Source organism: Thamnophis elegans, chromosome 7 (genome assembly GCF_009769535.1).
Source record: "Thamnophis elegans isolate rThaEle1 chromosome 7, rThaEle1.pri, whole genome shotgun sequence".
Lineage (NCBI taxonomy): Eukaryota > Metazoa > Chordata > Lepidosauria > Squamata > Colubridae > Thamnophis > Thamnophis elegans.
In genome coordinates this window covers 161279-181441 of record NC_045547.1, presented here as the reverse complement: position 1 = coordinate 181441, position 20163 = coordinate 161279, and the positions used below count along the sequence as shown (strand labels likewise).

Sequence of the window (20163 nt, the reverse complement as noted above, 5' to 3'; positions counted from 1 at the left end):
CCTGCTGATAATTCAGCTTTATTAGCTCCTCTGGAGGACACACAACCACTGTCCATCGCACAGCCACGCACGTCAACTGCGCCGTTCTGCTTCCACCCAGGCTTGGCACCTTCTCCATTCGAGTCCCAGGACCGATCCTCTGCTATAAAGGCCCCAAAGGGCCCTCTCCTCCCTGAATTGCCTCCCCCCGGCCCCCGGTGAGCTGCCCCCTTCAGCTGGCACTGGCTGTTTCCTGGCCACACAGAATGGCTCGCAGGTCCTCGGGCAGCGACTGGGCCACAAGGGCAACGTGCTGACCCACTCGCTGGAGCGTCTCCTCTCTGGCAGGGAGGCCTCGGCTCCTGGCTTGGACCTGCATGGAGGAACCAACCGGACAGCCAGGCCCCTCCTCCCAGGCAGCGGTCCTGGCTGGAGCCCCTCTGGGCAGAGGTCGGCTGGAAAGGCTTCCCAACACTCTTGCCCCTCCCTCCCCAGAAGGGGAAGCCCCACCCAGCTGCTTTCCAGGCAACGGCTGCAGTTGCCTGGGGTGTGTGTGTGTGTGTGTGTGTGTGTGGTCATCATAGGTGGGGCTAGTGTGTCCATTCCCGGAACGGCTGAGATGCCACACCTTGCGCCCCCCCCCCTTTCTGGCTCCCCTGCAGAGTGACCGGGGGTTGGGGGTGGCAGTGGGGTAGCTGGGTGGGGCTGAGGGGAAGCCGCTTACCAGCTTCTCTTGGAGCTTCAGCACCAGGTCCACGGCCTCGGCCTCTGACTTGTCCATCATCCAGGCCCCGACATCCTAAAGGGAGAGGAGCAGAGAAGGGGCCACTCCTGCTCTTGCTCTGCCCGGGGGGGGGGGGACCAAGCAGGAGCGCCTGGATTGAGACCGTTGAGACTGGGGCGCTTCACCTCCCCCCCCCGGCTGCTCTGGAGCGTTTCCCTACAGCGAGTGGACAGAGACCGGGGGAGAGGCCCCCCTCACCCATTCAAGTGCCAGCCCCCCCCCCCCGGTCGTCTTCCCACCCACCGCTTCAGCAATGGCCTCCAGGTGGAGAGCTTCCAGCTTATGCCGCATCTCTCGGTGCCTCTGACGAAACCAGCCATCGAAGTTGGGTGACTTAAAGAACCGCCTGTTGGGGGGAGGCGAGGACAGGAGGGGGGGGTCAGTCCAGAGGAGCCTCACACTGGACAAGCTTGGCAGGAGCCGACTTGGGCCAATTTGAAACGCCTGGGGACCCCCTTGGGCCTCAGAGTCTGGCTCTTCCCTGGCGCAAGACCTTCGCTGAAGACGTGTGAATGCCGCCAGCGGAGCTTCTGTCTTCCTGTCCCAGGCAGAGGTGGGGATCAGGGGGCAAGGCGGGGTGGGGGCGTCCCATCTCTGGGGGGAATCTCCCGGATGGAGAGGGGGGGGGTTGGCCTCTTTGACCCAGAGGAGGAGGGGCTACCTGTAGAGGGCAAGCCAGTCGCCCTTGAGCACGCAGGTGAGCTGGGGCCCAGCCTCTTCCAAGCTCCTCAGGAAGTCCTCCTGGTGGAAAGGGCGGATCCGAGGGGGAGTCTGGGGATGGGAAAGAAAGAAAGAGGAGGATGGAGAGAAGGCGGGGCTTAGCAGTGAGAAGACGGACTTTCAGGCATTTCCTGAATGACCATCTATACCGGAGTCTTTTTTGGAGGATTCTTTTGAATCTAAGCTGTCCCGAAGAGACAGTGACGTGGGAGGAACTCCATGGTCCCAGAGATGTTCGCAAAATCTCTGGGAACCTAAGGAAAGCCTTCCTAATCCAGTGACTTCCGGATCGGCTCAATGCCGACTGCAACTGCAAAGACCCAGAGAGAGAGAGCTGAATATGAGCATGCCGTTTGAGGTGAGTTTTAAATCCTTTTTTTTGTTGGAAAGAGAACACCCTAAATTTGGAAACTTAGTTTAAAATAAGGCTGATAAGTGAGAAAAGCGGCGGTGATAAATGTTTGCCATTTGGAAGTTTATTTTTCTGTTCCTTTTTTTTTAATTCCTGGGAGCCGGGCTGGACTTTCCTGTAATTTGAATCGGCTTTTTGCGTTCCTTCTCTTTGTTGTCGACACCTTTAACTTTGAATCTATTGGGGCACTAAATCTTAAACTTAAAGTGCTTTGAAGATCTGGTTCTTTTTTTGGTTTGTTTTTCTTCGTTGCCTTTTAGCCCTTTTGATGTTTGTCTTTTTTTTTTTTAACAATTAGTAATTAACAAACGGAACGGACTAAAACAAGCTGTAAATTACAAACTACAAGCCAACACTGCCATCTTGTGGACTCGAACTTTGTCATTAAAATCCCCCCTTGTAATGCACTTGATTTACGTGTTTACGCAGCTGGGAACCTGTGAGATAAAACAGCAAAGCTGAGCGTGACCTTGAAGAGACTCTTATCTTAGGGGGGGGGGGGGGAAAGAGTCCGGAAAAAATCATTTGTTTTAGCTTGTTGGCATCCTTTCATCTCCCAACACCATTCTCATATTACCGGCTGTGGAGATAGCGACACCGAGTTTTTCTTTTTTGATCATCACCATCGACCTTTTGATCTTTTACATTTTTTTCTTCTTCTCTGTTTTGATTATTCTTTTTAACCTTTGGATCACCTCTTGACTATTTACATTTTTTCTGCTTCTTTCTTTTCTCACTTGTAACTGAAGCACCCCTTCTCCCCTTTTTGGAGGGGGGGTATCTTCCTTTTTTTTTTTATTACTATTTCATACTCTCTTACTTATATATATATATTATTGTATTCTACTGCATTTCATCTTTGAAACAAAAAAAAAAAGTTTCCTCTTCTTTCCTTCCTTTTCTCTCCCTTCTCTCTTTTCCCCCCTTTCTTATCTCCCCCCCCTCTCCTCTGTGTACTTTACGTACTTAATCCACCATACTTATAACCCCCCACCCTCTAATACTAATTGGCTATGAGTAGAAAAGCAGCTGCCTCTGGCTTTACATCAACCCCTGCCCCCTCACCTGCGGGAGGCCAGAGGACAACACAGACAATGTCCCATCAGGAAAAAGAGAAGGAAGCCAACTTTGAAATACTTATGCAAATGATGCAGAAAATGCAAGCAGGAAACGATACCCTTGTAAAAAAAAATGGAGGCAATGGAACAACAAAACCAAAGCATAGTGCAAAAAGTTGATAATATGGAAGGGAAAGTAGAAAGTATACACAACTGGATGCTGAAATATGAAAATAGGATTCAAAAAATTGAAAATAAGATTCAAGAAGGAGAGAAGAAAACTGAAAAGCTAGAGATCAGACTAAGTGATGTAGAAAGAGAGAGCAGTGGAATATTAAGATGGGAGATGGACAGGTCTGAATTTTTTTTAAGATTCCAAAACATAGAAGAAGAAAAAGGAGAGGACTTAGTTCAGATAATTTCAAATATTTTGATAGATGTTCTGGGGATGTCCCAGGACCAAATAAAAGAAACAATCGATGAGACTTTTAGAGTATACACAAGGTATGCAATGAGAAATGCTCTTCCAAGGGAAGTGCATGTAAGATTTACTAAGAAAACAATTAAATCACAAATACTACAGAAAATGAGAGATAGAAAATTAGAATATAAAGGAAAGGAGATTGTAGTACTCAAACAAATCCCAAGAGAGGTGAGAGAGAGGAGAAGAGAATATCAATTTCTGACCAAAGTATTGATAAAAAAAGGTGTTAACTACAGATGGCTCATACCGGAAGGTTTATTATGTACTTGGCAAGGACAAAGACACAGGATAGATACAACTGAGAAGGCAGAAGCTTTCTACGAAGAATACTTTAGAGAAACGGCGGAGAAAGCTGGGAAAGACGATGCAGTGATACAAATACTGGAACCACCTGTAACCGCGACCGAAAAAATAGAAGGAGCAGTAGGTGGAAGTGAGAAAGAAGGGGAGATAGGGAATGGGAGCCGCAAAGAAAAACGAGAACCTAGATCCACTAGAGCGATAAACCCTGTATATAAAGTATAAACATGGAAGAAAGAAAAATGATTACAATTAACATTAATGGACTCAATTCGGTAACTAAAAGGAAGAAAGTATTCCATAAATTAGAGAAGTTACAACTTGACATAATCTGTCTGCAAGAAGTACATATTCAAAAGAAATATGAACATTTACTAACTCAACCAAAGCTTGGGAAAATATTTTCATCATTGGCAAATTGTAAGAAAAGAGGAGTGGTCTTCTATATTAAAGGCAACATCCCAACAAAAGTAGTATATGCAGAGGAAGAGGGAAGAATTTTGATGGTGGAAATTATGGATACCAAAAAGACACTCCTAATTGGAATCTACGCCCCTAATGAAAAACAAGATGAATTCTACAAAAAACTACACAAAAAAGTTTTGGAACTAGACTATGCTGATATTTGTATGATGGGAGACTTTAATGGCATTGTGAATCAAAATATGGACTATAAAACACATAAAACAAAAAAATTAAATAGGAAGCCTCTGCCGAAATCTTTTTTTAGGATGACAGATGAACTAAATTTAAAAGATATATGGAGAGAAAGAAACGTTAAAAAAGAACAATATACCTTCTACTCAAATAGACATTCTTCACTCTCTAGAATAGATATGATATGGGTCTCAGCGGAGTTGAGCTCCAACATAAAAGAAATTGAGATCGAAGCAAGTACCTGGGCGGACCACAATCCAATTTTAATTAAATGGAAAGGCCAAAGGGCAAGATCTAGATGGACACTAAATAACACTATATTGAAAGAAAAGGAGTTTGTACAAAAAAATGGAAAAAGAGCTAGTCCTTTTCCTTAAAGAAAATAGGAAAGAAGATACGTCGTTGCAGAATCTCTGGGACACAATGAAGGCTGTTATCAGAGGTTTGACAATAGACTACACAAGGAAGAGAAACTCAAAGAAAAGACAAATACATAAAGCTCTAGACAATGACTATAAAATACTTGAAAGAGAACTACAGAGAGCACCACAAAAAAAAGATGTTAAAATAAAGATGGACATAATTAAACACAAAATGGACCTATTAGAAAAGGAAGAACTGGCACAAAAAATTAGAGGTGCCAAACAGAATTATTTTGAAAATGCGAACAAGCCAGGCAGGTGGTTAGCATATAAGATGAAAAAAGAGAGAGAAACAAAGAAAATACTACAACTAAGAGACAAACAAGGAGAAATTCAATATGGAAATACCGAAAAAAAAAATATTATACATGACTACTACGTTAAACTCTATGAACAAGAGAAGGTGGAGGAGGGACGAGTCAAAAAGTATCTATAAGATGCCAACCTCCCCCAGGTACCAGACGAAACTAGAACAATGTTAGAAAGTAAAATAACAATGATGGAGCTAACAGAGGCACTTAAAAAACAAAACAATGGGAAAGTCCCAGGACCAGATGGACTACCCGTGGAATTCTACAGAACATTTGAAGAAATATTGACCCTCCCACTCTTACAAGTCATGAATGAAGTGATGACTGAGAACCAAATACCGAAGTCATGGTCAGAAGTGTATATCACATTACTACCCAAGGAAGAGACTGATTCAACACAAATCAAGAATTATAGACCAATTTCTTTATTAAACTCAGACTACAAGCTATTTGCATCTATACTAGCTGAGAGACTTAAAAAATACTTAAATGGCTTCATCCATTCAGATCAAAATGGCTTTTTACCTAAAAGACAAATCAAAGACAATATGAGAATAATTTTGAATACCTTGGAATACTATGAGGCCCACCCAGAAAAACAATTGGCACTGATGTTCCTCGATGCGCAGAAGGCCTTTGATAATGTGAATTGGCAGTTTATGTTTTTGCAACTGGAGCAGATGAACTTTGGCAAGAAATTCACTCAAACTATACGAATGATATACCAGAAACAAGCAGCAAAGATAATGGTAAATGGAGAACTAACAGAACCGATTGAAATAAAGAGAGGCACAAGACAAGGCTGCCCACTATCACCGCTACTCTTTGTCCTAACACTAGAGGTCTTAAATAGAAAGATCAGAGAAGGAGAAGAAATAAGAGGAATGAAAATTAAGAGAGAAGAGTATAAACTGCAAGCGTTCGCAGACGACTTAGTTTTCATTCTTGAAGATCCATTAGAAACCGCACCCAAATTGTTAGAAAGAATAGAGGAATATGGAGAAGTAGCAGGCTTGAAAATAAACAAAGATAAAACAAAGATCATGACAAAGAATATCCCAGCTACACAAAAGGATCAGTTGTCAGAAATGTTGCAGATTCAAAACACAAGTAAGATTAAATATTTGGGGATACATTTATCACCTAGATGTAGCACTCTTAAAGAGGATAATTATACCAGATTAAAACGACAAATAACAATCGATTTGGAGAAATGGGGAAACTTGCATTTATCAATGATGGGAAGAATTTCCACAATTAAAATGAACATTCTACCTAGAATTCTATATCTGTTTCAGACAATCCCAATTAGACTGGGTAAGGATTTTTTTCTAGACTTAAATAAAATAGTTTTGAAATTTATTTGGCAAGGGAAAAAAGCTAGAATAAAGCTTAAATTACTACAAGATGTTAGATCAAGAGGAGGTTTTGGTTTACCCGATTGGGAGCTATACTATCAGGCAGCAAACCTGATGTGGATTAAGGAGTGGATATCATTAAAAAACTCTAGATTATTGAACGTAGAAGGTCACGATTTGCTGTTGGGATGGCATGCTTTCTTATGGTATAAGGGAACTAAACCACATGGTTATTTTAGAAGACATTATATAAGGGAGGCGTTGTTGTTAAATTGGGAAAAGATTAAAAAATTACATTAATTAAAAATTCCAGTCTGGACATCAACAATTGAAGCATTCTCGTATCCGATAATACATAAAAAGGAACAAACAGTTAGATATATAGAATTATTGAATGCAGAGGGTGAGCTCAAATCTAGTCAAGAGTTGAAACAAGAAGGGATGGAAATGAACTGGTATTCATATGTACAGATACAATCTAGATATAATGAAGATAGAAAAACTAAAGGTCTCTATAATAAAATGACTGAGCTAGACAAAATTCTAACAGGTACCGATGAAAAAGTAATTAAAAAACTATATGGATATTTATTGGAGTTTAAATTGCATGAAGAACAAGTTAAAGAAACTATGATTGCTTGGGGGAAAAATTTTAAGTATGGGATTGATTTAGAGAATTGGCAGAAATTGTGGTCTCAAAATTACAAAATGACAATGTCTACTGCATATAGAGAAAACTTGTATAAGATGTTTTACAGGTGGCATCTACCCCCGACCAGAATCGCAAGAATGTTCAAGAATAAATCAGAAAAGTGTTGGAAATGTCACCAGATACCTGGCTCATATTACCACATGTGGTGGACTTGCACTGAAGCCAAAAGATACTGGACTAAAATCCACATGTGGTTGGAGAAAATGATACACAAACAAATAGACTTTAAACCAGAGGTCTTTTTATTGGGAATTTTACCAGAAACCTACAACAAAGACTTAAAATATTTGATTGTAAATGTTGTAACAGCAGCCAGAATTGTATTTGCAAAAAACTGGAAAAATGAAACAATACCAAAAGAGGAAGAAATCATTCGAAAAATAATGGACTGTGCCGAAATGAGTAAATTGACATTTGAAATTAGAGAGCAAGAGGATGAACAATTTTATAAGATATGGGACTTGTTTTATCAATGGCTAAGGGAAAAAAAAACAAAATTTTGGAAATGAAAAATGATTCACTCATGCCCTAATTGGAAAAAGTAAATGATGATATAATTATGCTGTGAAATAATTCAACAATGATATAAGGAAGTACTAATATAAGGTCTGGTGATATAATGTATAAGGTTAAGAAATAATTTAGCCAACGCCTTGGCGGAAGGAATTTTGTGGCAAGGCACGAAATGAACTTGCTTGGAAAACAAATCAGTGACCACCCAGATGACGGTGTGCCCCTGGCTCTCGGGGAGGTCAACAATAAAGTCCATAGAAATCTCCTTCCAAGGTGCAACCGGGCGGGCGACAGACTGTAGAAGTCCCTGCGGTTTCCCCGGCGGCTTTTTGGCGGCAGCGCAAACTGGGCAACTGGCCACATAAAGTTCAATGTCCTTTTTTAAAGAAGGCCACCAGAATTGTCTTTTCACAAGGTGCAAAGTCTTTACGAATCCAAAATGACCCGCCATCCTGGAGTCATGAGCGCGACGAAGGACGACAAGTCGTAGGGAAGCGGGGACGTATAATTTAGCACCTATCCACGGTAGATCGTCTCTCATGGTGCACTCGTCCCGATGGGTCAGGAACCAGTCGTCTTGAGGAAGAGCCGCTTTGAGGTCAGAAAGGAGATCGTGAGGCACTACCTCCTGAGCTTTGGTCTGCTGACGTGTGAGTACCGGAGCTGCCAAGAGCGGTTGGACGATACTCAGTTTGGAACAATTATACTGAGGTAATCGGGACAAAGCATCGGCCATGAAGTTTTTTCCGCCCGGGATATACTTGAGAGTGAAATTGAAACGGTTAAAATATTGGGCCCACCGCATCTGTTTGGGGGAGAGACGACGAGGTGTGCGTAACGCTTCCAAGTTCTTGTGGTCAGTCCACACTTCAAATGGGTGTTTAGAGCCTTCGAGAAAATGGCGCCAAGTGGCGAGGGCCCAACGGACCGCAAAAGCCTCCTTCTCCCAAACCGCCCAGCGCCGTTCTGTGTCAGTGAGTTTACGTGAGGTGTACGCGCAAGGCTGTAAGTTACCTTGGTCATTGGCTTGTAGCAGAACAGCCCCAACAGCGACATCACTGGCATCCGCCTGGACGACGAAAGGCTGGTTGAGATCAGGATGTTTAAGAACTGGTTCAGCGGCAAAAAGGCGTTTAAGTTTTTCGAATGCCGCCTGGCATTCCATGGTCCAGTCCAAAGGCTTATTGGGTTTAGGCTTCGGGTCGCCTTTAGTCTTGAGTAAATTAGTGATAGGGAGAGCAATGTTGGCAAAAGAGGGAATAAATTGACGGTAAAAATTAGCGAAACCCAAAAATTTTTGCAACTGTTTACGAGTTTTGGGAGCGTCCCACTCAGTGACCGCCTTCACTTTTTCAGGGTCCATTTCAACGCCATTCGAGGAGATACGGTAGCCCAGATAGTCAATAGTCGTTTGGTGAAACTCGCACTTAGACAATTTGGCATATAGGTTGGCAGCACGGAGTTTTTTCAAGACAGTGCGCACCAGATTGACGTGGTGGTCGTAAGAGCGAGTATAAATGAGGATATCGTCTAGATAGACGATAACGCCCTTATAGAGATGATCGTGGAGGATCTCATTAATGAATTGCATGAACACAGCAGGAGCCCCCTGTAGGCCAAAAGGCATAACCCGGAACTGGAAACAACCAAGAGGGCAGTTGAATGCGGTCTTCCATTCGTCCCCTTCCTTAATGCGTACTCTATAGTAAGCTTCCCGCAGGTCCAATTTAGTGAAGATGCGGCCCTTCCCCAGTTGCGCTAACAAGTCCTTCATCAGTGGTAGTGGGTAGAGGTTTTGAGTACAGATAGCGTTAAGGTTGCGAAAGTCACAGCATAAACGAAGAGACCCATCTTTCTTTTCACGAAATAGGACAGGGGCAGCCACTTTGGGTCGAGCCGGTTCAATGAACCCACGTTTCAAATTTTTGTCAATGAAAGAACGCATCTCCTCCATTTCCCTGGGTGACATGGAGTAAATGCGGGGTTTTGGGAGTTTGACCCCGGGTAAAATGTCAATGGAGCAATCAGTAGGCCTGTGGGGGGGTAGATTGTCCGAAGATCGCTCGCTGAAGACGTCCCTAAGATCCAAATATTCTTTAGGGATTTTTTCCTGTCCTGCAATCCTCTCCTGCCCTCTAGCGGCCACTTCAGGAACATCAGTGACGTTAGGTTGGTCCGGAGAGCCCTCCCCCACTGGAGGAATCTTCGAGCGAACACGCAGGCGGCCTGTCCGCCAATTTATGTGAGGGTTCCACTTCCGGAGCCATGGGATGCCCAAAATGAGTGGTCTGTCCATGCCAGGTGCGACCACAAAAGAGATTAATTCAGTGTGGGTACCCATCTTCATTTCCAAAGGCTCAGTAAAAAAATGGGCGGGGCCCCCCCCCGCAATCGAGCCATCTATTTGGCAAAACACAATTGGGGTTTTCAAAGTGCGCAATTTGATGCCCAATTTTTCCACCATGGCGGGATTGATCATGGACCGGGAACAGCCAGAATCAAGTAAAGCTAGGAGGGTGGCAGGGGTCCCCTCAGGAGGAACTTTTAATTCAATAGGGATGAGAAGGGGCCCCTTGTTTGAACTCACCCAGCGAGGCGATGTGTCGTCATCAGAGTCCTCAGAAGAAGAGGAGTTAGCATCTGCGTCACCCTCTAAAGGCTGGGCAAAAGGAGGGGGGTTGGTTTCCCCAGCGAACGCTGTCTCCTTCTTCTTCTTATCAGGGCCTCTGGCAGGCCTGTCCTCACGTCTGGGAGGGGGTTGGGCAGAGAGAGGCAGTTTTGCCCGGCATTCGGGGGCGGTGTGTCCAAGCTTGCCACAACGAAAGCATGTTAACGGTCTGGAGGAGCCAGAAGGGGGCCCTCTTGCGTCGCCTCGTCGTTTGGAGAACGATTGCGTAGTAGGAGGGGGGAGGGACCGGGCAGCTTTCTCCTTCCGCTTCCTTCTTTCCTCAGTGGCATAACGCAGACGGATTAAGTCAAGCTCGGCGTCTGCAGCATGCTCAAACCACGTGATTAAGCGTCTTGGCAGGTTACGATTGACACATTGTTGATAAATGTCTGCGTTCAACCCTTCGGCAAATCTGTCCAGAAGGGCGTCCTCCCCCCATCCTCTCATGTATTGTGAGAGACACTGAAATTCCTGGATGTATTGGGCGACAGGTCTATCGTCTTGGTCGAAGGTTAAAAACTTCAATTTGTTCCGCTTCTCAGTTAATGGGTCATCAAAACGTTGACGGAAAGCCTCCATAAAACGGTTGAAATTCCCCAAGAGGGGAGATCCAGACATGTGCAAAGCAGTCGACCACGTAGCCGCTTCACCATCCAAAGATAAAAGAATCATTCTGACCCTTAACGTGTCAGATTCAAAGTCCCGCCCATATATTTCCATGTAGTTAAAGACTTGCATAAGAAAGGAGGGAAGGCTAGAAGAATCCCCCTTAAAACGTACAGGCAAGGGAGGGATTTTAGCCATTCGATGTCTTCGGGGGGGAGGCTGGGGGGGAGGTCCTCTTTGATCAGCGAAACCTCTAGCCGCAGGGGGAGATGCGGGCCGAGGGGGGGGGGGAATCCTGGCGTGGGTAACGTTGCCAGTTTCTCCAGTCTCTTTCCTCCTCCCCCCTTCTCTCTTCCAAAAATGTTTGACCCCAATAATCAGGCAATTCACTCCGCTGGGGTTTTCTCATCGGGCCCCGGTACTGATAGCCTCTCCATTCTCCTTCATCGCCCCCTCTGCTTTCCCCACAGTACCTTTGGCTCCAATAGTCAGGGACTTCACTCGCCTGAATTTTGCTCACAGCACCTGGCTCCAGCGAAGTTTGTGGAGGTGGTCTTTGGGTGAGCCCAGCATTCCAGCTTGTCTCTATCTCTCTTTGCCCCGCTGAAATTGACCAACGGGGTGGGGGGGAAGGTTCAGGCTGACTGGAAATTTGCAGTTGAAATAAATCTTCGTGCAAAGGTCGGTCAGACGGGCTGGGCTGGTGTAAAGAAAGGTCGGGAGGTCCTAGTTCACTGGAATCCCCTCCAGCTGCGCCCTCCTCCTCTTTGGTCGGAGAAGACATTCTTTCCCTTCACGGTAGACGTAAATCTCCTGGAAAGGGATACATTCAGATCTTGCTTCTTGTCAGGGCCCACTCCACTCCATAATTAGGAAAGAAGACTAAGAGACTCCATGGGTTGGAAATCCAAAGTACTTTTACTAATTATAAATGGTAAGCGAGCAATAGTGAAGCAAGATCTGAATAATATGGCGCGAAAGCAATTGATATATAGGCAAACCCGTTCCCCCCCCTTAGGATCAAAGCTCCAGTCCAATCATAAGTCCTTCAAATGTCAGGTGTGAGATAACTTCAAAAAGACAGGCCGAAGATGGAATGTGTAGGCCGTTGATGCAGGCGGGAAACACGTACGCATGCGTAATCCCAACGACTGGTACATCCTAGAACATTCCTCCAGCACATCAATTAAATCCCTCCCACATACACGCCCCCCCTCCCCGTTTCATGGCAGCTGAAGCAACAGCAAAGCAGAAGCTGACAATAATGATATTTCGCTGCTGATAAAGCAATTCTAATAGGGGAACAAATGAAAACTGGTATATATAGGCAGCGATGCCTTGTTGAACAATGAAGGAATAAGATCTCTGTTTGAAGGTATGAAATGCAAGGTTAACAATGAATAGAAGTATATTCCCTGGGGGAAAACAATGCTAATGTTAACTGAATATATATGGTAGAAGGAAAATGAGGCCTTTAGTTACATTAGAGGAAATATCTGAGATGGTAAACATTATTTGAAGATGTAGATGGTAAAACAACCGTAATCAAACGACATGCGGCATGTGATGATGGTTTTTTTCTTTTCTGTTTTTGTTTTTGTTTTTCCCCCTTTCCTTCTTGGACCTTTTTTTTGTCCTTTTTGGCCTCCCCCCCTCCCCCCACCCTTTTTTTTTTCTTCCTCTCTCCCTTGTCTTATTTTGTTGTTTTTTGTTTTTTAAACCCTAGCTTATTGTGGTGCTTATTAAATATACAATAGAGAGATACGGGATGCATAAACTTAGTAGGGATGCACCTGTGATTAAACGACATATTGTATGTGAAGATGGGTTTCCCCTCCCCCCCCTTTTTTCTCTCCATCCTCTCCCTTTCCCATTGTTGTCTATGTAACAAAAAATAAAAATAATTTATAAAAAAAAAAAAAGAAAGAAAGAAAGAAAGAGGAGGAGAAGCAGTCCTGCCGGGCAGCCAGAAAGCGAGTCCCACCCCAGCACAGGCAGCCGTTGCCTACGACCAGGGCTGTCCCTGGGACAGGGGAGCCGGGAAAGGCCTTACCTTCCATGGGGTGATGGTCCTCTGCAGAGGCATCAGGCTTGCCATGTAGTGCTCCTAGGGAGGAGGAGGAGGAGGAGGCAGGTGGGGGTGGAGTTTCTCACGGGACAGAGGGGAGCTGTTCCTCCCTATTGCCTTGGCTCCTCCCAGCCACAGCCAGCCCCCTCCCCCCCCCCACTTACCAGGGGGATGATGAAGCTCTGGGTGAGCTCCAAGAGCTGGCGCCTCAGCAGGGCGTTCTGGGCCTCCGACGGGCGCTGCTTCTGGATGCCCTGTGGAGCATGGCAGGGCTCAGCCAAGATTCACCTGCCCTGCCCTGCCCACGGGGCGCCCAGGGTGGCTTCTCTTGCTCACTGGTTCAGAAACACCAGGGAGGGGGAAACCATCCAGGCCCCGCCTGTCCAGGGAGGGAGGGAATGGCCTGAGGAGCGGATGCTGCAAGGCAGGGAGGGCCAGCCCTACCCCTCCTTTCAGGCCAGGCCGGGAAAGGCTCTGCTGGGAACCCTCCGCCCCTCCCCCACCACCTTTGTTCCTGCGGAGTTGCTGGGGGGGGGGAGCCTTGAGCCCGAGGGGGCTGCGGGGGCCGACTGTCCCTAGAGGAAAGGGGAGCAGGTGTCCCCTCCCCACCCCCGTGCCTCCGGCAGGGCAGCCCCCCCTGCCCCTTATGATTTCCTTGGGACTCTGCCCAAATTTCAGAATTCGGCTCTGACTCACTTTCAGGAGGGTCTTGATCAGCGTCTTGTCCTTGTGCAAAAATGCTTTGTAAGATGTGTAAAGTCCTGAAATGGGGCCAGAAGAGCCAGCCAATCAGAGGAGAGACGAAGCTGCAAGGGGGGGGGCACCCTCCAAGCCAGCTGCTTGGCTGAGGCCCCCGCCTGGGCCTCCCTATCCAGCGGCTGGGGCAACTGGGGAGAAAGAGGGTCAGCCGGAGGCTCACCTGTCTTGGTGTCCAAGGTCTTCAGCTTGGCAGGTTTCTTCAGCTTCACCTGCTTGGGCAAGTCCCCTGCACGGGAGTATCAAGACAGGGCAGTGCCAGGCTGGGCTGCCAATGCCGGACCCCTGCCCAGGCCCAAAGTGGCAGCTTCCTGCCTGGCAGTGGAGAAGCCATTCCTCCTCCCGCCTCAGGCTCAGCTGCCTCTCATGCCCACGCCACGGGCAAGCTCGGCACCCCCACCCAGAGGGCCCAGCCCTGCCTTACCAGCCATCCGGAGCTCCCCCAGGCGGAGGATGTGGGGCCAGTGCTGCAGCACCTTGATAAAGAAGGGGTTCGTGACGCCCAGGAGGACACTGGGGCTGAGGGGAGCAAGCGGAGGGGTGAGGGAGGGCTTCCTCCCTGGAGGCCCAAGAGGCACCCTGGGTGGTGTGGGGGGAGACTCACGGGCCCTGGCGACGCGTCGTGTACTCTCTGAACTCACTGTCGTGAATAGTGAAGTATGGGCGGAAATCGCAGCAGTACTTCAAGGGTGCCAGGCAGCTGTTGGGAGGGGGGTGTTTGAAGAAAACAATTCCTGCTTGAGAGCAGCCAGAGCTGGGTTGGGCTGTGGGGAGGAGGCAGGGCTGCCTGGAGAGGGTCCCTTGGCCTCCCTATCGGCCCCCGGGAGCAAGCAGGGGACCGGCCGCGTGAGAGTCTGGTACCTGGCTAGGGCAAGGACCACCTCGGAGGACATGGCGGGGGAAGGGGCCACCACCACCAGGGGCTCCCCAAGCAGGACAAGCTCCCACAGCAGCTGAATGTGGACCAGCACCGACTGAAAGCACCTGTTCCAAGAGCAGGAGAGGGAGAGGGCACAGCTGGGCATTGGGCACACGAAAGGCTGCCCTCCAGCACTGCACGCAGCCCCCTCTTGGGTCAGGTCCTAGGAACCTCACAAGTGTCCAGCCCCTCAGGGTGTGGGGGGAACCCCGTCTGGAGTGCCCACAGTCTCCCCTCCTCCTTTGTGTTTCCGTGGCCGAGGCTTTGCCCAGGCTGGTCCGAGCGGCTGGCCAGGCAGGTATCCTCCCCACCCCACGGGACAGCAGGGAGAGCCCTCCTCACCTGAAGAGGTCCAGTTCAGCAACACTGGGCAGGATGAGGGGAGCTGGCAGGAGGTTCTGGGCAGGAGAAAAGAGAAGGGGAGAAGGAGGAAGGCAAAGCTGCCCCATCCCACACGCTAGGAAGGCCTCCCCAAAGAAAAGGCTCAGACTCCGTCTGGGGAGAGCCCAATCCGGCCTCTTCGGGTGGCCTGGACGGAGAGGAGCATCCAGAAGGTCGGCCCCAGAGGGACATTCTGGCTATTTTTGAGCAGAAGCAAGGATGCACTACCCCCCCCCACCCCCCCGGGCAGAACATCCTCTCCGCACCACAGAACGCAGAGACCAGGGTTTGTGGGCTGTCTGAACAATGGGCTTCCTGGAGGCCACAACCTTAAAACCAGACAGCCGCCACCTGTCAAGCACAGGGGCCTCCCTGGGAAGGGGGGCCAGAGGGCTTGGTCAGCCACGGCAGGTCTTCAAGCGGGGTCTTTCCAAAGGCCCATCTGGTCCATGGGCAAGCCCAGGGGGCAGCCGTCCAGCCCCTGCAGGCTCAACTTTACAGCCGCTGGGTGCTCAGGGCAAAAGCCGGAAGAGGGTGAGCTAGGAGGGAGGACCTCCCAGCAGTGCTGCCAGCAGAAAGACGCGCCAGCCTTCCTGGGGAAGCTCCACAGGAGATGCGGCCAGAGAAGCAGCTTCTACTCTGGTGTAACGAACAGGATCTTGCCAATCAGCAGGCACAAACGGTCTGGCCATGAGGTTCTTCCCCTGACCGCTGAGTCCCTGGGGGCCCCTCCTCTGAACAGCCACTTTCCCCTCCTCGCCCCAAGGTCACCCGCAGGGGCCACTGCAGGAAGCCCGCTGTCCCTCACCTCCCAAATCAGCGGCTTGGCAGGGCAGGAGTCGGGCTTGTCCACCTGGGAAGGAATCTTCACCTGCACCACAAAGAGCAGAGGACCAAATGGAGGCCCCTCCCTCAACACAGCTGCGCTCCAGGCAGGAAGCTCCCCCCCCCCCATACCTGAATCACCACCCCCATCACCGGCAGGTTCAGCGTCTGGCCAGGCACTGGGGGCGGCCACTGGTCGATCTCGCTGCAGACTGGAGGAAGCACAAAGGGAAGGGCGGCTGAGTGGGTTGGGTGGGTGCTGGGACTCTTTCCTTGCTTGCCCCCTCAGGCCCAGGAGCCCAGAAACACGGGGGTGGGGTGGGGGGGAGACCCCGCAGCTTTCCCTCCCAAAGGGCCCCAGGCGGTGCACAGGCAGCCAGAGGGGTCCCAGCCCCCGGGTGATCCTCACCTGCCTCCAGGCAGGGGTCCAGCTTTTCGAAGTACTCGGGGGCGACCAGGTGCAGCAGCGAGTGGAAGAGGGTCACGTAGGGCAGCCGAGTCACCAGGACCAGCGACTGGAGCGAAAGGCAGAGACCCTGAAGCTTCCCCCCCCCCCCACCGGGGCGGACCCTCCCTCCCTCCCTCCCTCCCTCCCCACAAGGGGGGCAGCGCTCCTTCCAGGAGGGGAGGGGGCGTAGGAGCCCCCTGGGTGGGGCAGCCCCCCTCCCCCCCTCCCCCCCCCACCGCTGACCTTCTGGAAGTAGCCCCTCTGCACGGAGCGGTCGCGGACTTGCCGGAAGAAGACGTAGCCGAAGAGGTGCGCGGGCTCCGGCTGGGGAGAAGCAGGGCAGCCCCCTCACCTCCGCCCCGGCAGGGAAAGCGCCGGCGGAGCCCCCCGCCCTCCCCGCCCTCCCGGACGAGGCCTCCCCCCCCCCGACCCACCTGCAGGCCCGGCGGGGCTTCCGGGCTGCACCGCCACTCGCCCGCCGCCTCCCGTCTTCGCCCCGCCGACCGTCGGAAGCGGAAGGTGAACTGCGTGTCCCCGAGGCTCCCTGGAGGCGCAAGCGGCGGTGGGGAGGGTCAGCGAGGGGCCGCTCCAGCCCCTCCCCAGCCCCCCCCCCCCGGACCGGCTGGCGGACTCACCGGAGTAGGAGTCGGGGAAGGCCAGGTAGCAGACGCTCGTCCTCTGCGGGGGGGGGGAGAGGGGAGGGGGGGCAGAAGGAGGTCAGGGGGGGCGAGGGGGGGGGTCGCCCGCCCCCTCCCCGCCCCTCCCCCCCTCCCGTACCTCCTTCTCGGTCAGGCGACCCTCCGGCGGGTAGATGCGCTGCGGGAGGAGCAGAGCGGCCGTCAGTTCCCTCCCCGGACAGGAGGGACCCCCAACCCCCGCGACCCACCTCTAGGGCCTGCCCCAGCTCCAGGTCGAAGGTCACCGCGCAGACGCACTCCAGCCAGGCCGACAGCCGCCCCCACGGCAGTAACGCCGGCGGGGAAGAGCCGCCGCCGCCCGGGGCCGCCATCACCGCCGGCGGGGCGCGCATGCGCAGATTGGGCTGGCGGCCCCCTCGGTAGGCCGTCCCGCGCGTGCGCGCTTAACACACACCTCCCATCCAGGCCGCCATCTTGCTTCCGGAGCGGCGGCGGCGGCGGGGAAGGAGCGAGCGAGGCGGCCGGTCCGTCAGCGCTGAAGGAGCCGCCTGGCCGGTGAGGGCGCGTCCCTGGCCCCTGTTTGCCCCGGCTTCCCCGGCCTCGTGCAGGGAAGACTGGGTGGGGTGGAGGCCGCCTTCCCCGCGGGCCTCGGAGGGAGGGAGGGAGGCCGGAGCCCCCGTGCCCCGCTCTCCCTGGCCTGCCTCCCGCTCGGCGGCTTTGCTTTCCGGCCGGCGTGAGAGGAGGCAGCCGCGGCTGGGGCTTCCGTGGCCCTCCCGGGGGAGCCCGGCTCTGCGCCCGTCCCGCCGAGTCCGTTGGCAGAGGGAGGCCTCCCGTGGGGGGGGGTGGGGGGGAGGGCCGCCCCGTTGGACCCCCCCCTCCCTCCCCCGAGGGAAAGCGCTGCTCCTGGCGCGGCCTCTGGGTGGTGGCGGGGTGCCTGGTGGTGGGGTTGACGGGGGCGACGCCGGTTCGGGTTGGGCCGCCTGGGTGCCTCCCCCCCCCCCATCCCCTTTCTCTTTATCCCCCCCCCCCCCAGTCCCCCTCTGGCAGCCTCCGCCCTCCCCGCCCCCCTTTCCCTCCCCCACTTCCTTCCATGTCCCAGGAGAGGATAAGAGCCCCCCCCCCTACGCCCCCCTCTCCCCCCCCCCCCAAGGCAAGCTCTCTGCCGAAGCGGGGAGACCCAAATGTGTCCCTCTGCCTGCAGCAGAGGCCCGCCTGGAAAGACAAAGGCTGCTCTGGATGAGTCCGTGAAGCGCTTGGGCGATTTAGGTGGCCAAAGACACCCCCCCCCCCCCCCCGCCATGCTCGGGCAGGAGAAGGGGGCCCCCCTCCTCCGCCTTGTGTTATCATCGCCTGGGGTCCTAGGAGAACCGACCTCTTGACCCTGAGTTTGAGGAAGCGGAGGGCTTCTCTGGGGAGCCATGGCCGGAGGCTGAGCGTGGGCTTCCTCCACTTCCAAGGCCTTCCTTTTGGTAATCGTGGAAATTGGAAGCTGGGATGTGTTTAGGTGGAAATGCTGGAGTGGTGCTTTTGTAGATTTTGGGCCGTAGGTCGCCATAAAGGAGTCGTGTTGCCTGCTTTGTTTTCTTAGGCTGGTTACAATTTAGAACTTCCATTCGGTCTGTTTGCAGTTGCAGAGGCGACTTTGAAATAGATAGAAAAATCAAAGGTTCTTGAGCAATACCGGAATTTCCTTTTGGTCTAAATGGGAACCTGATTTTGTCCTCAGTGGGACAAAAGTACCGTATTTTTCAGAGTATATCTAGATGCACCTAGATTTTAGAGGAGGAAAACAAGGAGAAAAGTATTCTGAACCAAATAGTGTAGTAATGTATTATTTGATAAAATGCCAGTATAGCAGAATTTTTACAACCATGTATACTTTTTAAAACAATGTATACTTTTTGCAATTCTGTAAAGGCCACAGCAGTATTAAGAACCATCATCACCGTCATTAACAAAAGAGGAGACTTGAAGATTCAAGCACTCCTCTAATTTTCTGGAAACCCCAAGAACTCTTCGTCGTCGCTGGTGTCAGAATTTAGGAAGCTCAGTTGCTCACAATCACTTTCTTCTTCGCTGCCTTCATAAATGATATCATCTTCAGTTCCATCTAAGGCATTGCTAATGCCACATTTTTTGAAGGATTGTGTAGCAGTTTCATCCTTCACTGAGCTCCATGAGGTTTTCACCCATTCACAAACTTGAGTGATAATGAGCCGCCTCATTAATCCAGAGGGTGTCAAGAGCATGATTTCCAGCAGCCATCCGTTTGTTCTACTCTTCTCGCATGTAAACTTTGAATGGCTTGTTGATGGAAACATCAAGAGGTTGCAACTGGCTGCTGAGACCCCCCAGGAATGACAGCTAGATTGGTCTTCGCTTCTTTGAAACTTTTCTTAGTGTTGTCAGTAAATATGTGCTTAAACTGGTCAAACACTAATAAAGCTGGTTTATTTCAGAAGCCCTCCAGGACGCTTGGACCACACTTTTTCAATCCGTACTTTCATGCCATGCTCAGCCATCCACTCTTTTTCATGGGCATGCACAACAACACCACTTTTTGGAATCACTTCTTTTGGGAAGGTTTTCCTTTTAAATATTAACATTGGTGCCAATTTGGTGCCATCAGCACAGCAGGACAACACAACTGTGTAATGTGTCTTCTCATGTCCTGTAGTTTTTACAGTTATGCTTTGGGCACCTTTGACATCAACACTCCTGTTTGATGGCACATCAAAAGTTAGCAGGACTTCATCCATATTCCCAGTCTGGCCAGTCTCAAAATTATTTCTCCTCCTGGAATCTATCACAAAAGTATGAAGAGACAGAATCTTAGCCTCATACTCTTTTGGCATTCTTTGCACAATTCTAGTTTTGGTGCGCATAGCAAGGCCATATCGCCTCATAAATCTGACGCACCACGATGGTGTTCCACTAAAATCCTGAATGCCGTGTAGCAATGCGTTTGGCTTCATACATCACCATTTTTGTGGTGACTGTGAAGCCACTGTTCTGGTGACCTGTGAGATCCAGTCTCTCATTTCCTCCTCTAACTGTGGCCACTTTGCCGGAAGCCCACGAAAGTTGTGCTTGCTTTTATCTTTTACCTTTTGCAGCTTATCCACCTGTTTCTTCCACTCTCTT

At 50.5% G+C, this 20163-nt stretch overlaps 2 protein-coding genes across 15 annotated transcripts in view; one reads left to right on the top strand and one right to left on the bottom strand.

Moving 5' to 3' along the window:
- Positions 1–2: 2 nt before the first annotated feature.
- DENND6B (DENN domain containing 6B) lies at positions 3–17419 on the bottom strand. 3 transcript variants are annotated; one of them, XM_032222040.1, is made up of 20 exons: positions 17268–17419; positions 17159–17197; positions 17017–17059; positions 16816–16925; positions 16625–16705; positions 16343–16448; positions 16066–16145; positions 15917–15979; positions 15070–15125; positions 14670–14792; positions 14413–14508; positions 14233–14327; positions 13972–14037; positions 13749–13813; positions 13217–13306; positions 13038–13091; positions 1425–1534; positions 1007–1109; positions 704–778; positions 3–352 (listed from the first exon to the last, which is right to left on the bottom strand). In XM_032222040.1, exons 1-20 carry the CDS (start codon positions 17409–17411, stop codon positions 212–214), a joined length of 1740 nt encoding a protein of 579 aa, XP_032077931.1. In that variant the 5' UTR covers positions 17412–17419; the 3' UTR covers positions 3–211. The 3 variants fall into 3 exon arrangements, with proteins under 3 accessions (XP_032077931.1, XP_032077933.1, XP_032077932.1); XM_032222042.1 differs by lacking the exon at positions 13217–13306; XM_032222041.1 differs by lacking the exon at positions 16625–16705.
- Positions 17420–17491: 72 nt separating this feature from the next.
- The window catches only part of PPP6R2 (protein phosphatase 6 regulatory subunit 2), a 51383-nt gene continuing 48711 nt past the window's right edge, over positions 17492–20163 (top strand). For 9 of the 12 annotated variants that reach the window (XM_032222032.1, XM_032222029.1, XM_032222031.1 and 6 more), the window contains exon 1: positions 17492–17574. The gene's annotated coding sequence lies outside the window, so the exon portion shown is untranslated. The remainder of the gene's footprint in view (positions 17575–20163) is intronic. The other 3 variants (XM_032222034.1, XM_032222038.1, XM_032222025.1) reach the window with 3 other exon arrangements.

Coding starts and splice junctions, on each gene's coding strand:
- DENND6B (XM_032222040.1), bottom strand. CDS start 17,411: ATGCGCGCCCCGCCGGCGGTGATGGCGGCCCCGGGCGGCGGCGGCTCT. Junction 14,328..14,412: donor ACGACGCGTCGCCAGGGCCC/GTGAGTCTCCCC, acceptor TGCTCCCCTCAG/CCCCAGTGTCCTCCTGGGCG. Junction 14,038..14,232: donor GGGGGAGCTCCGGATGGCTG/GTAAGGCAGGGC, acceptor ACTCCCGTGCAG/GGGACTTGCCCAAGCAGGTG.